Source organism: Argentina anserina, chromosome 2, assembly GCF_933775445.1.
Source record: "Argentina anserina chromosome 2, drPotAnse1.1, whole genome shotgun sequence".
Taxonomy (NCBI): Eukaryota; Viridiplantae; Streptophyta; class Magnoliopsida; order Rosales; family Rosaceae; genus Argentina; species Argentina anserina.
Genome location: NC_065873.1, coordinates 26305786 through 26321595, shown reverse-complemented (window position 1 = coordinate 26321595; position 15810 = coordinate 26305786). Strand labels below are relative to the sequence as shown.

Below are 15810 nucleotides of genomic sequence, written 5' to 3'. Positions count from 1 at the left end.
CGTGGACGGAGCTAGGTCGACGATGAGGAGCAAACCCGATCATGGCAGATCGGAGAAGAAACATGGGTGCCAAGAGTAAATTTATGGGTGCCCGGAGCAAGAAACAATTTCTGGCTTTTTTTTTCTGCCTAATTGTTTTCGGTAGAAGGAAAATTTGCTTCATCTTCCGTCGATTTTTTTCATGACAGAAAGAAATTTTCCAGAAATTAGGGTTCTAGACCTAGGAATGCAGGGTTAGAACTATGTGCTGATAACGTGATGCATGATGAAAATTGTGTATTATTAAATGATATGAGGCCTATATATATAGACATTACATCACCTGAATTCCGCAGGATTCGCAGTCCAAATCTATTACAGAGATGTGAATTTATCTCTAACAGGAAAACTAATAAGGTTAAGACACACATAAATGTAGAATAATAATTCTCCCGGAACAAGGACATCATTGTTGGCCGTGGCCTGTATTTTACTAGCAAAGGTTGAGCTTTAGGCATTGCAAGGCCAGTCCCTTCAGTCATGTCCACCATCTCCTCACTGATTCTCACCCACTCAAAACACTGAATGACTGACCCTAAAGTTAGCCCGATTATCCTGTTGGCTAAGCCTTCCCCAGGACAGCCTCTCCTTCCAGTCCCAAATGGGAAGTACATGTAGACATCTCTTTCTTCTTGTGCATTTTGGAACCTCTCTGGCTTATATTGTTCAGGCTGATCCCACAACTTTGGATTTTGATGTATAGCCCATGCATTCACCAACAGCATTGTACCACTGGGAACGCTGAAGCCTCCCACGATGCAGTCCTCAGATGACTCATGTGGGGGCAGAAGTGCGGCTGCCGGGTACAGTCTGAGTGTCTCAGTTATGATGCAATGGAGATAGGGGAGATTAGCAAGGTCTGATTCCTCAATTAGTCTGCTTGGCCCAATTTTGGTATCAATTTCTGTCTGTGCTTTTGCAAGGGCTTCTGGGTTGTTGAGTAATGCTGATAGAGCCCATTCCATGGTTCCAGCTGAGGTGTCAGTTCCTGCTGATAACATCACCTGGCAAACAAAAATGCCTTAGACCGACTAGTTTCATATTTCAGACTATAAATATTTTTCTGAAAACTTCAAACTACATATATGCACGCATGTAACTTCAAACAAAATCTTTCTTACTGCAGTTATTTATGTATTAATATGACAGGTTCTGACTGGGAGAACTTACTTGCATCATGCCTTTTATGATTTCATCAGTATAATATTCAGGTTCATTTGCTTGCAGTGATAACAAGACTTCCACCATGCTCTTGCTCTTCTGTTCAGAAATAGAATCACTCTGCACCTGTCTGTGTTCTTCAATAAGATATTGCATGAACTTATCCCTTTTCTCTTGCAATTTCACCAGCTTTTTCTCAAGTCCACCAGATCCAAAGTACTTCATAATTGGCAAGAAATCTCCAATGCTAGCCCTACTCAATTGAAACTCTCTTTCACAATCTGTTGAAACATCTTAGCTTCACTCGATTCTCCAACGTCTTCCCCATAGTATCTCTTCCCAGCAATCACCCTCATCAAAATATTGAGAGTAAGCTAAAAAAACATCGATTTCATATCTAAACTCCGCAATTCACCACTATTAGACCATCGAAAAAGCCTGCATATTAATGATCTGACTTCATCTGCACGTATGCCATTAAATGTCTGAACTCGGATGGATGACGGTAGCTCAATGGAAGCTATGCGTCTCAAGTTGCGCCAGTGAGAACCATAGGAAGCCCAGATAACCGTGGTATAGCTTATATCCAAGGTGTTTGCCCGCAAGCAGCTTTGGGCGGTTTGCGAAAAACACATCGTTTTTGGTGAAGCATTCCTCAACAGCAGATGGAGAGGACACAACAAGAACGGGGAGGGATCCAAGTTTAAGGCATAAAACTGGACCATATTTTTCAGATAGTTTTGCAAGAGTTCTGTGGAGAGGGTTTTTAAAGAGGTAGAGATGACCTATGACAGGAAATGAAAGAGAAGGGCTTGGTGGGAGTCTTTTGTTAGTTTTCTGCAGATACTTCTTGAGGAGGAACAAGAAGACAATGGAGAGCCAAAGGTAGTAGGAGATTGAAGTTTCCATGGATAAGTTGAAGTCTCCAACAAGAAGCTAATCCGTATATAAAAAAAAAACAAGAAGACAATCCAGTACATAAGGATCATATCAAACAGTCAACATAATATTGCTATATAATAACAGTGAATGTGCCGTGCCGGGTCTGCAACCAGCACCCTAGTATGTATATGTAATACATTAATATGAAGGTCGGGGTTAAATAGGCCCTCAAAGCTTTTTCGTTCAATTTTGCTCTCAAGGATAGCAATGGTGGATGCTATCCTGTTCAGAAATACGATGACTAAAATAATAAAGGTGCAGAAATAAATAATTAACATTATGATGTTTTTTACTCGTAGAAACTCTGATTACAGGGAGAAAAACTGCGTGTCTCTAAATCCTGAAAGACAAACATTTCTACTATGTAAACCGACACAATTACAAGTTTGTAGTAACACCAGGATAGTAACCACGTTATCTATCTTGTGGTCTTAGACCTCTAGTCTCTCAACTGTTCTACCTAACATGTCTCTCATGTGTTTACAACAAAGGTTTCAACTCTAATCTTAACTACAGTTAGCTGGAACATCAACAAGTGTTTCAACACTACTTACAAGTTTGTAGCAACACCAGGATAGTAACTACGTTATCTATCTTGTGGTCTTAGACCTTTAGTCTCTCAACTGTTCTACCTAACATGTCTCTCGAGTGTTTACAACAAAAGTTTCAACTCTAATCTCAGCTACACTTAGCTGGAACATCACCAAACGCTTCACCACTAGCAACACCAGGATAGTAACCACGTTATCTATCTTGTGGTCTTAGACCTCTAGTCTCTCAACTGTTCTACCTAACCTGTCTCTCGAGTGTTTATGTACGCACATATCAGAAGCTTCACTCTTGAATCCAACTACATCTCAACTAATTCAGTTGTGAAGACTTCTGAGGTTGTAGAAATACCAACATATCTCATGCTATGCAGATGCTTATGATATGAGTAAGAAATTTATGTGTCAAGCTCAGGGTGCATCATCATGAACTCCTAAGCTAAGCAATAACCATGCAAGACACCAAAGAATCTCAGACACAAACTAAAGAAAATGCAAAGACTACATTTTGAAACATCCTAGACAACCAAGTTCAAATGAAGACTTACCTCTCTATTTATAGAACAAGGGAGCACAAGTGTGCTCTCCAAAAGAGCTAAGGAACTGCTTATGACTCGGCCAAACTAAGTTAACAAACTTAGTTAGGGTTACAAGGAACCCTAGGCAAAACATTCCTCTAAAGGAAGTAAATGTAACTAGTAGAGCAAAGATCTCATTAGCTAAACTCAAAGTATTGAGCTTCATTAATGAGGTATGTAGATGTGCACTCATGAGGCATGTAGATCTGCACTCATCAGTTCCCAAGAAATAAAAGCAAATCTTTATCTTACGGACAACTAGGCGAAGAAACCTTTGATTAACACCTAAATATAAGAGTTATACATATGTGATTACACTTAGAGAGTGCATGCTTAATAAATGACATGAACACAATCAATCTGATTTCAACAAGACAACTCAGAGAAAACTTTAACAAGTAAGGTTTAAACATATTAGTTTATTATACAAAGGGTAAACTAGTTAGGATATCAGACTGTTCTTCTATCCTCAGTAAAAAAATCATGACACTCATATGCATGAGTGAGTCTTCTTAAGAGAGAAATATTACAACCAATATGGACTGTCATAACACGGTAACTAAGAGGAAATCTTGTCAAAATTCCTATTACCTAACATATAATAAGGACATTTACTCTCTTTTGACTTATGGATTTATGAGTGTCACAAGTAACACAACTCAGTTGATCTGAGCATATACTGACTAGCACACATAGCTTTCCAAGAAGTTAAAGAAACCCTTTTGTCTAGCAAATAACAAGGAAAGATTACAAAGTGATATTTGGACATTTGAGTTGTTAAAGATAAACCAACTCAGCTGAACTAAGTCCAATACATGTTCTGCTACAAAATGTTTGAATTCAAACCAGGGAATTCAAAACTTTCAACTTAACAAGTCAGCAGAGACAAGAAAATATAAATTCAACAAAACCCAGTAACTTAGGATGCAGAAAAGACTTCCATTCTCAGTGAAAAACATGAAATGCACATGCATGATTATACATGAGTGAGATAATATTGGTTCTTCAACTTGATCTTCAACTTCAAACTTCACTTGATTGAGCTTGATATATTAAGCACATTGTGTTTTGTTAAATAAAGGATTGCCGACATATTTATACCAACATAATATAAATAAAAAGTTGCAGACAGATATGATACGGAATTGCTTCAATAATTCATTTGTTTTGTTTGGGAACTTTTGGTAGTTTAGTTACTATCGAGAAGCTTCTGCATTCATACCTTTTTATGGTCTGTAATGTCTGGATTTCGACTAATTTCCTTGGTATTTCATTCATTCAGGACTTGGACATTGCGATGTTGGCTTGGAGGACATGTTTAAGTAACTATATTCAGGTGGGTCTGAGCCTTTCTGTTGGGGTTGCAAGTCATTAGAGAAATCAACATAGAAGCTACCAGTAAGTAAAAGATGCCAACCAGGTATATGTCTTATCCCTACACTCATGTCAATCATTTCCTCACTAGGTCTGTCCCACTCAAAGCACTGAAAGTCCAGTCCTATGATCCTGTTTGCAAAGCCTTCGCCGGGACAGGCTCTCCTTCCCGTCCCAAACGGCAACCACACAAAACTATCTCGTTCTCTGTATATTTGGGAACCTCTCTGTCTTAAATCTTTCAGGCTCTGGCCATAACTTAGGGTCATTCTGTATGGCCCACACATTCACCAAGAGCATTGTTCCTAGTGGAACATGGAATCCCCCCACGGTGCAGTTTTCCGATGACTCATGGGGAGCCAGAAGTGGCGCTGCTGGATACATTCGGAGGGTCTCCTATATGATGTTACTGAAATAGGGAAGCTTGGCAAGGTCTGATTCCTCAATTAGTCTGCCTTCTCCAATGTGGTTATCAAGTTCAGTTTGGGCCTTTGCCAGGGCATCAGGGTTGTTGAGCAATAGTGATTGAACCCATTCCATGGTTCCGGCTGAGGTGTCTGTTCCTGCTGTTAACATTACCTGGTAAAACATATCTTAGACCAATTTGTTTCATTTTTTCAAGTATAAATTTGCATACATGTAACTAAATTTACAGGAGCAGTATAATTTCTAGTTCAGATCTGAAGCTAGAATTTTCGGGAAACACATTGTTACTATAGAGTTTGCAAAGTTCTTAAACTATCTAGAAACAGAACAAGATGAATACAGTACTAACTGGCTTGAATTACTGGGATTTTAGAGTTTAGAAAGCTTACGTGCATCATGCCTTTTATGATTTCGTCAGTATAGTATTCAGCTTCATTTACTTGCAGTGACAACATGACATCCACCATGGTCTTGTTTCTCGTTTGCAAATCAGAGTCGCTCTGCATTAGTCTATGTTGATCGATCAATTGTTGGAGGAACTTATCCCTCTTCTCCTGCAACATTTTCAACTTCTTCTCAAGCTTACTTACTCCGATATAGATTAAAACCGGTATGAAATCTACAATATTAGTAACTCCAGTCAGTTGAAGCCCCTCTGTTACAATTTGTTGAAACATTTTAGCTTCCTCCAGATCTGCTATATCTTCCCCATAGTATCTTTTCCCAGCAACCATTCTCATTATAACATTAAGAATTAGGTGAAACAATTCTGACATCATCTTTACACTCTGAAACTCACCACCATCACAGCCTCGGAAAAGCTGGCAAACAAGTGACCTGATCTCATCTGCACGTATGCCATGAAACATCTGAAGGCTGGTTGATGACAATAGCTCAAGGGAAGCTATGCGTCTCAAGTTGCGCCAATGTGAGCCATAAGAAGCCCAGGTGACTGTGGTATAGTTATATCCAAGGTGTTTGCCAATGCCAGCAAGCAGCTTTGGACGGTTTGCAAAAGCGAGGTCGTGCTTGGTGAAGCACTCCTCAGCTGCAAAAGGGGAGGATACAAGAATGACAGGACGGGAGCCAAATTTGATGTGTACAATTGAACCATGTTTTTTGGATAACTTTGCAAGTGTTCTGTGGAGGGGTTTCTTGAAAAGATAGAGGTGGCCAATTATTGGAAGATAGACCAGGGCTTGGTGGCAGTTGTTTCTTGATCTTCTGCAAATAATTACAGAAGAAAAGAAAGATGTTAAAGAGCAAGATGTAGAAGTAGGTTGAAGTTTCCATGGTGATGGGTTGATGTCTGCAACAATGAGGATATTGCTCCAAATTAGATGAACAAAATATCTGATACCGGGTTATTTTAGTCCACTATATGCCATGTGCAACAAGACCAAAGTCTGATGAAAAAAAACAAGAAAATAAGAGAATTATATCATAGTGATTTCTGAAGCAAGGAAATCAGTGAACCAGTGACCCTAAGGCCAGCCCTACAATCCGGTATGCTAAACCTTCGCCGGGAAGTCTCTCCTTCCTGTCCTAAACGGAAACCACATGAAACCCCATGGAATCCTTCCTGTAAATTGTGTTAGTTTCCAACAATGGAGCTAAATGTGCACTATATAGGAATCAATGAATCATAGGAATATAGGATCAAACAGACTGCCTCTCATAGTTGGGTTCTTTTATCGCTTGTGGAAAAGTCAACCACATAGTTGAAGGGCAAATGATCAAAACTTGAGATGCTATCTAATAATCTAACAATATACAGCTACTTATATAATTCCAATGTGTCACACATCCAAATTGAGTTAGTTTAACTTATTCAGTTCATTTATTTTTTAAACTGATGCGTTGTTTCATATTCTATATACTAAAGCACAACACTTCCTGCACTGTTCATAACTTTGGTGCAAATACGTGTGTGCCCTCATATTTTGGTTTCTGGACTCCTCTGCCCTCCACTGTGTTTCTATTTACAAATAATAGTAAATCTATCAGTGTTTGGGGTACTGACGCGTGTGCATTTAGTTGTCACCTGGTTGCTTCCCGTGTCTCCATGAAGGCACGCGTGTCTTCTGTTGGGGTTTGTGTTTGAGAATCGATTCTTTTGGTTTAGATGGAGCGAATTCAGAGACGTGGTCTTAGCCCCAAATCCAGAAGAAGAACCCGACGTATCCTCTCTGATGCGGCCGCGCAGGTGTATCCTAAAAGAGATTCCGACCCGAAAACAGGTTTGTCTTTAGGTATTGATTCTTTGCTATTATCCCTCTTCCAGGAATTCTATTTTGTTTCAAACTCCAAAGTTGCATGTTGCTGATGCATGGCGTTGTCCCGTGACCTCCGAGGCTTGGATTGAAGGCACTGTGGTGCCCTTTCTTTGGCACCTTTGTGTTCTTATTCCTTTGTATCCCCGATCATTCATTCCCCCTCAATCTCATCGTGAGAGGTAAGATGTCATTATCGAATCAAGGACGCCTCTTGAAGGCTTTGCTGATCGTTATGTGGTGATGGAATCAGCCTTTTTTTTAGGATTTTGTTGGTTTTCATTTTAATCTTGGGTTTTTTTTGTATGTTGCATGTCTTCGTCATTGCAGAGATAAGAATGGGTAATAGATTCAGAGACGCAAGCAAGAATATGAATTTCATGAGGAATGGAAGTCCTTAATCGGTGAGTCCGATCATATTTTTCTTTTAGTTTCAATAATATCAGTTTATCAAATTTTGGCTTTATTAAGTTCTATTAATAAAAAAAGGTATGATTCTGTTAACGAACAAAATGAGAGCCAAATTAGTTTAGGTAAATTCCCAATTTCATTGTATATACAGATTAAGTACAGATCTAATTTATAAAGCATTCAAATGCCTTTTTGCATACGATCATTTTATAATCATGGATAGATAGGTTTACTGAGATCTTTAGAACATATTTCTCATTGTTAAAAATGTTGAATCTACACAATTTTTTACTGAGATTCAACCTCTTGATTTTTGTTCATTACTTTTGTTGGTGAATAACTTATTCGTATCACAGATCATTCAGCTAAGGCCTTCACTACTGATTTCCTTTGCATGCGTTTAGGGTGAGTTTCGAAACAATGTTCATATACTGAAAATGCAGATAAGTTATAATTTTGAGCACCTGGAGTAGTTTGTATTTTCCAGACAGTTGGTTCAATTCATTTCTTTTTCAAGCTGCTTGATCTGTATTGTGCTGGCGTAGCATATAATCCGGTGTTAATTGATATTGCATATTGGGTGGTGCCACCAGTTCCGTTTTGTTGAGCCTTCACTATTGATTTCCTCTGCATGCGTCCAGGGTAAGTTTTGCAAGGGTGTTCATGTACTGGGAATGAAAACAACTTATAATTTTGAGCACCTGGCCAAGGTAGTTTGTACTTGATTTGTATTCTGCTGGTCTAAATTGATTATTTAGTATATAACCCAGGGTTAATTGATATTGCATGTTGGGTGGTGTCTTTGTGGTAAATCACTTGAATTCATGTTGTTTTATCGGATATTGGTTAAAGATTTACCTGGTGTTTCCACTTTTATTGTCTTATGAAGATTAGAAATTTTGATATTTGTGATTCGTGGTGTTTAATGTGTAAATTCATGGGCCTGTACATTCTTCAATTGTCCATGGTTTTCGTCATTGATAGAGTTGTTTCATGTATTTTCCGGGACAGATTTGGTATTTTTGACAGCATATCTGCATTTGCACTGCTTGGATTAAGTGGTTAGAGTATTTTGTGGCATTTTTATGATTAGTGTGTTCTTTTCAGAAGATGAATATCACTAGGCTAGCGGATATTAATCTGTCATCAACAAATATGGTGGTTCAAGTATGAATCTGCAGGATATGGACGTGGAAGATTTTAGGAGATGATCAGTATTGCGAAGGATTACAATTTGTTTTAGTTGATCATGAGGTATGCACTAAAATGAAATCAGATTATTTAGTGAATTGGTGATCTGTTTGTGATATTTAATCATTGTTTGTGTTCTGTAAAGGGTGTTGGGGTACATGGTCTACTTGGTGATGTTAGTTATGACGACGAGGGGATGAGATTTGTAGAAAGTTTTGTCTATGAAATTTCAAACTTTAGGTGTATTGAAAATCAAAGGAAATCTGTTGTTGTACCACATCAAGTCCAATTGTTATTCAGTGACAACACACAATTCAGACTTATACCTGAATACGCCCATCCAATTCCTTATTACTGGTTTCAGTTCATTGAGTTGGACAATCTTCAATCGAGAGTAGATGATGACACATTTCTAACAGGTAAAACCTAATTCTTTTTGTTCTTTTTATGTTCTTATTATGATGGACTTAATTGATTTTGAGTTCAATCTTTTTTTCTTTTTCTATTTTTACAAAGATGTCATTGGAGTAGTGGCTCATGTTCCTCCTGCTGAATACCTAGAAATCAGAGGAAAACAGACGACAAAGCAGTGTATTGTTATACATGACTCAAGGTATATCTGTTTTAATTTACCTGGTTTTATTGCATGTGTCATGTGGTTTGTGAGGTAGAATATCAATATAAGTTTATTGTGCAGAGGGAATAATGTCAGGGTTACATTATGGGATTCAGTAGCTTATGAGTTTGATATTGGTGTTGTCGCAATGCTGCCTCCTCCGGTGATAGCTGCATTCAGTAGCACGAGGGTTAGAAGATTGTGTGGTGAGATCTAATGTTGTGATGGCCTTATTAATCAATTGATAAGAGAATATTTTAGATTTTATACTTATGGATTTATCGCATGTAGGTCACACTGAGGTCTATTCGACATCGGATACTGCTGTATTTTTAAACCCTGGAATCACTGTGGCATATGATTTAAGGGCAAGGTGCATTGCTATTCTTAAAAAGTCTTTGTACTATATTGGTTGATAGTAGTTGGATGTACATGCATAAAAGAGGTTGAATCTACACAATTTAAACTACTGACTTTTACTATTTCATTACTCACCAAGTGTTTTCACAAATTTTAGGATATTATCCCCTGTAAATGTTGCTCAGACTGATACAAATTCAGTTGATAATGCTGTTATTGAGGTCGACAATATGCACGGATATACAGCAGTATGATTTTTTTTTCCTATACATTATGTTATCCTTTGCTGTTATACTTAATTCGATTTGTGATTCGGATGATGCTATCTTATTATATGCTTCCTTTTGTACGAGAACAACAAGATGTTTTTGTTATTGGGGCTATGATTACAGAGATTCAGTTTGGAAGTGGTTGGTACTATATATCTTGCGCAAAATGTAGTAGAAAACTGAAATTCTCAGAGTCTTACCTGATGTGCTGTCCGCGTCATGGTAGTCCGCGAATTGGAATTCCGATGTATGACTTTTATCCAGATTTGAAAATTTATATATCCTTTGTTTATATATATATATATATATATATATATTTCTTTAACCAAAACAGTGAATTGAGTGGTACGTTAATTTTGGTTTTGGAATAGGTACAAGATGAAGATTTCTCTTGAGGATAGCACCGGTACTATTGATGTCGGGTTTAGCGGCAAACCAGCAGAGGATTTTTTCGGCGTTACGGCCCGTGAATTAGTTGATGAACAGGGGTATAATGATGCAAGTGTTCTTCCTGATACAATAACTGACAAAATGTTTCAGCGATATGTGTGGCGTATTGGACGTCGTGGGTCGGAAATGAGTGTGTTGTCTGTATCTGTTTTGTGTGATCAGAAGAACAACAGTGGCTGCTTTATAGAACCTGATGTTACTTCGATAGAAAAAGCAATGAATTCAGCTGGTGGCGCTGGGTTAGATTTTAATTTTTTTAATTTTTTTTAATTTCAGCTACAAAATAGCTATTAATCATATTTTAATAGTAATTCTGAGTTATACTCTGTTCTTTTTTTCTTTTTTCAATACATCAGGAATTCGGCTAATATATGATTTGGGAAATGATGAGCAGCACCTGTGGAGTTTTTACTTTTGTCTAATGTATTTTAAATCTTTAAGATAATAATGTGTTTATCATTTTTCCTGGTTTGTAGTATGTATTTGTGTTTTGTCTTCTATATCTGACTGGAATTAAATATTGTTATATTTCAGCATTTATTTTGTTCACACTTTTGTGTATCAGCTAATGTTCTATAATTCTTTTACTTATTTTATAGTTGGGTTTAAGTTCTATATTATAATTGTTTGTTGTATCAGCTAATAAAGTTTAAATGAACTATTTGTTTACCGTGTTATACTTAGGTCAATGAAAATAATTAATCATTAAACACTGTCTATTTAGTGGTTATCAAATTTTTTTATGCATTTGACATTTCTACATATGACATTTGTTCTTCGTAGTCTTTACTTTAGCTTCTCATAGCCAAAAGTAAGTGATTCAGAAATTTAAAGTCACAACTTCTATTCCAGTGAAAAACAAAACCTAGAAGAAGAGCACAAAATGGAATTCGAATCTAACCCACCACTTCGATCGAAAATAACTCTCCCAAGTCACTTATTTTCATTGAGAGAGAGAGAGAGAGAGAGAGGCAGCGTCAAGTCCCTAATCCCCCTATACAGCTGCCTCGCTGGTTTCATGGTAAAGTATAAAGGGCATATTATTAAGATATAAAGGGCATATTAATGTTGAGTACTGTTGTCGATCTATGTTGATTAAATATTTGTTCAAGTATATAAGTAAGGGTCCGGATCGAGCCAGAGTTGGATTTCAAAGTGATCTTAATGATGAAATCCAAATGTATCTTAACTGCAGGTACATATCACCACCTGAAGCTGCTTGGAGATTATTTGAATATCCTATTCATAGTAGACATCCTGCAGTTGAACTGTTTCTCCTCCATACTCTAACAATAACATTATTTCTCAATTCTTTGTCTATTACTAGAATTTGCATCAGTTGATTAGTAATTTTTCTGTTCGTAAGAATATATACAGGTAGATGACATAGTGTGAAAACGCTGTGAGCAAAAATGTTGGCACAAATTTAATTGAACGTTTTCCTTACACATTTATGTTTTGTTTTTGTAGGTTTCATCGAAGATGTTGGGAGCCAAGTTTGTGTTTAAGGTATGTGTTCAGTTTATTTTAGTTTCATGTGGGGTGTTAATGTAGACCTATTAATAACTTACATTAGAGTTTATTTGTTCAACATAATAAAAATAGTATTTCATATATGCTCTTTTGTTTGATCTTGGTTGGGGGCCTGTGTTTTAATCTTGGTCGAGGAGGCCCGGATGTTTATTTCTTATGCTGCATGTCAGAGATGTGTGAATTGTGTAATTTATCCAGTTGGGATAGTTAGATTTTATAAAAGCTGATGAGATTCATCTGGTATGAGTTGTAATTTGAAAACTTGGTTTATAAGAGTAGGAAGAAATTGAGCCAAGTTATATTTGTTCTCTTGCTGCTTTTTCTTTGTTTTGTTCTCTATTATCACTTATTATAATAAGAATGTTAAAAAGCTCAATCTCTTTGTTAAACGATTTGATGACTCTCCCAGCATAAATATTCTCATTTTAACTACTTCATTACCTTTGCAATTGTCTAATTTAGTTTGGTTTGGCTTCACAGGTTGTATATAATTCTCATTCCTGGTGCTCTGTTGATTTTTTTTGTACCAGTTGGTTGTTGGTTGTTGCCCAGCGTTATTTCAATTTGTCATCTCCATTCAGGTATGCATGTGTGAACTTCTACTCATGGTTTTAATTCTCATGTCCTCATTGAATTGTCTTTCACTGTATATTTTTAAGGCTTTAATACATTGACGGGTTTGGGTGTTTCCATGCCTACCTCATTTTAATTTATTGATAGTTGAATCAGCATGTTAGTTGTTTCGTCATGAAATGGCTTGATTTTTAATTCTCAATTAATTATGTTTTTTTTCCTTTACACTGTCTGCATGTATGCATTATGTACATCCCCTGTGATTATGTTTTTTGCGGCCATCGAAGGTAGGGCAATGACAAGGCACAGTATTCTCATACAGAACTTAAGGTATTAAACTCTAAATTCCATTTTTCTTTTACAGAATCATTCCAGATTTAAATTATTTTAAATGTGACTTATTTATGTTGCATTAGTATAATTCTTAATCAACATTTAACTGCAGTTCATATTTTCTTTGTTATCACAATGATACGTCTTGCTGCACTCTAGGGGTTTCGGTTCTGAGTTTTGATTTCTGGGCTTATAGCTAGATGACTTTGGTGTTTGCTCTTTCTATCTACTTATTAACAAAAAACATATTGCTTTGTCAATTTAGATAATGATTGGATGAATAAGAGTTTGATTAAGTTAAAGAGTTGTGCTAAATTAGTGCGCATTTTCTTTATGTTTTTTTTCCTTCTCATTGACTTCATTATTGAATACCATTTGTCAAAGTTTGAAATCAAAACAGTTGTCCCAAGTTATTCAGGATATTGCCATTTTTGTAATGTATATGCTAAAAGAGTTTCTGTAACTACAGAGGAAGGAGAGCATGTTCAGTCTATTAGTCTTACATTACTATGATTTGAAATTCTCATCTTTATGAAAGATTAAGTTGGTAAATACTATGTGGTTTTACCCTATGTTCTATGATCACAACTGGTGCTATTGCATATATCAACTTCAATATAAGCTGTCTTGATAATAATATAGGGTAAACATATATAGCGAAGCAAAACGATTATGCATAAGTCAAATACTTATTTGTCTCACCATAAAAGCTAGAATAAGAATGTGTTTTTGTAAATTCTATTATTTTTCTTCGAATAATTAATGGTGAAACTAATTTAGTATGATTATGATTGGAAAGTGGGTTGAATTCGGTGCTGATTTTGAAATGCAGTAGCAATAACTTTGAGACATTGAGGGCTTAACATGTCTTTTGTTGGAGACCATGTTGGCGTCTGTATATTAGACGAAAACGAGAAAAAATGAGGACACTTTAAAGGAGGATTGAAATGACTGTTGTTCAAAAAAAAAAGTGAGAGTAAGGAGTGTGATGGGCTTCCTTTACATGAGCAAATGGTGGCCATTAATCTTCAGTAGGGAATAAGGGATAAGACCTGCTTGCCCTGGTTCTGATTTATTTACGGTGTTGTCCAGTTTTTCAAACAAAATAGGTAGGGTCTTGGGCTTCTGATTGTGGGCTGTTACGGGTTAGGATCTGGTGTTTGTATTTGTAACATATGTCGATTAAAGGAGAGGTGTTATGGGTACATGTTCCACCGCAGGGTTTTTATAGACTCTCGCGCACCGCAGTGATTTGTGGAGTTAGATTTATGGGTTTATTACTCCATGAATCAGACTCTACTCGCTCTCTCCGTCTCAGAATAAACCCATACCACAGTGTGTTTGATTTTCACGCCGTCGGTAAATTCCAACTCCATCACTCTCTATCTCAATTTAAGAGATCTTAATCGCACTTAAATTCCATCTTCCTGCTCAATCACTTGATTGATGTTATTAATTTGAGCTCGGAATTTGATTAGTCCAAATGCATTGAGTCTTTAATCTGCTTTGGTTCTAAGTTTCAGACGAGGTGAAGAAGCTTTTGCAAAATGCAGGGTACAATTAAGCAGGTTCTAGAGAGAGGGGATTGGAAGTTTGAGGCTGAAAAAGTACTTTTTACCAAGAACAACTCCACTATTGTGGCTTTCGCAATCAGTGAGTATCGACTTTCATCAATTTTCATTGAATAGGTTTTATGATTGAATAGTTGAGAGTGCTAAATTATGTAAGTTGTGCTCATATAGTGGTTATATATTGCTTTAGATTTGATCCTAGAAATGGATTTCATGTTATTGGGGCTCACACTGATAGTCTATGTCTCAAATTGAAGTCGGTTTCGAAAGTGAAGTGTCGTAGTTTCTATTTGACTTGAGTTGTGGTCATTCTTCTCTCACGTCTCATTTGGGTTCCCTGAGTTTTATTCGATACTTTTTCACTCGCCCTTTCAACTCTCACTGATCTTTCTGGTTTAGCTTCTCTAAAGCTTTTTGGCTTTGCTTAGGTGGTGGCTGAGGTACGTAGAGGTTTATCTTTATCTATCAAGTACTTTGTTGTCAGCTTCCCTCACAAGATGAGTTGTTAAGGTTGTATAAAATTGAAATTAGGTGTTTACTTGATACGAATTTATATTAAAGGCTAAAAATTAATTGTAATCAGTTGGTCCTCCTTGCTGATTTTATACTAAACGATGTCATCATTCTATCTTCATTTCCAAATTTGCCATCTTCGACTCCTTAACTTTAAAATTGATTTAGCTTTCTCTTTCTGTGCTTCATACCTTTGTTGGGACCACCATTGTCAATCCCTCCCAACACATCTATGTGTGCGTTTATACTAATAGGTATTCCCTGTAGGAATTTATTTTTATTTTACTTTTAGTGTTTTTAGCCTCTCTTTTTTCTGGGGGTTAGTCCATGGATTTTGATAATTACATGTTCTTCTCTAGGGTTGGGGTTAACAAAATAGTCTTAGCGGGGGACTGAAGTTACAGTGGAAGAAACCAGAACGTCATCAAGGCAAAGATATGTATTGTTTATCGACTTACTTTATGTGTTTAACTGCTTATTGAAAACAAATGGAAAACAAAATTCATCTATATATGGAGTGAAATCTTATTTGGAGAAAATTTTAACTGCAAGTAACTTTCTCAATTTTGTAGGTTCATCAGACTTCGCAACGTTCGGGTAATGAATTTGTTTCCCTGTTTTGTGTATAGAGAGACTTGGGTATAATTAG

At 36.7% G+C, this 15810-nt stretch overlaps 1 protein-coding gene and 2 pseudogenes across 2 annotated transcripts; 1 reads left to right on the top strand and 2 right to left on the bottom strand.

Annotated features, from left to right (window-relative positions):
• Window positions 1–318: 318 nt before the first annotated feature.
• On the bottom strand, window positions 319–2197 carry LOC126784271 (cytochrome P450 81Q32-like; annotated as a pseudogene).
• Window positions 2198–4413: 2216 nt separating this feature from the next.
• LOC126782297 (cytochrome P450 81Q32-like) lies at window positions 4414–6563 on the bottom strand (annotated as a pseudogene).
• A 390-nt stretch (window positions 6564–6953) lies between these two features.
• Window positions 6954–11187, top strand: LOC126784449 (uncharacterized). Of its 2 annotated transcripts, XM_050509912.1 has the most exons (12): window positions 6954–7523; window positions 7672–7745; window positions 8109–8157; window positions 8860–9006; window positions 9089–9362; window positions 9460–9556; window positions 9641–9765; window positions 9851–9932; window positions 10077–10167; window positions 10278–10435; window positions 10560–10877; window positions 10995–11187. In XM_050509912.1, the coding sequence occupies exons 5-12, from the start codon at window positions 9140–9142 to the stop codon at window positions 11011–11013; spliced, it is 1113 nt and encodes a 370-aa protein (XP_050365869.1). In that variant the 5' UTR covers window positions 6954–7523; window positions 7672–7745; window positions 8109–8157; window positions 8860–9006; window positions 9089–9139; the 3' UTR covers window positions 11014–11187. The 2 variants fall into 2 exon arrangements, with proteins under 2 accessions (XP_050365869.1, XP_050365870.1); XM_050509913.1 differs by lacking the exons at window positions 6954–7523; window positions 7672–7745; window positions 8109–8157 and adding an exon at window positions 8351–8394.
• Window positions 11188–15810: the final 4623 nt, after the last annotated feature.

What these genes read in the sequence shown, in the direction of transcription:
- LOC126784449 (XM_050509912.1), top strand. Translation starts at nt 9,140, where the DNA reads ATGAGATTTGTAGAAAGTTTTGTCTATGAAATTTCAAACTTTAGGTGT. An exon ending in GAGGGTTAGAAGATTGTGTG is followed by an intron (nt 9,766 to 9,850) that starts GTGAGATCTAAT and finishes TATCGCATGTAG; the next exon opens with GTCACACTGAGGTCTATTCG. An exon ending in ATATGCACGGATATACAGCA is followed by an intron (nt 10,168 to 10,277) that starts GTATGATTTTTT and finishes GTACGAGAACAA; the next exon opens with CAAGATGTTTTTGTTATTGG.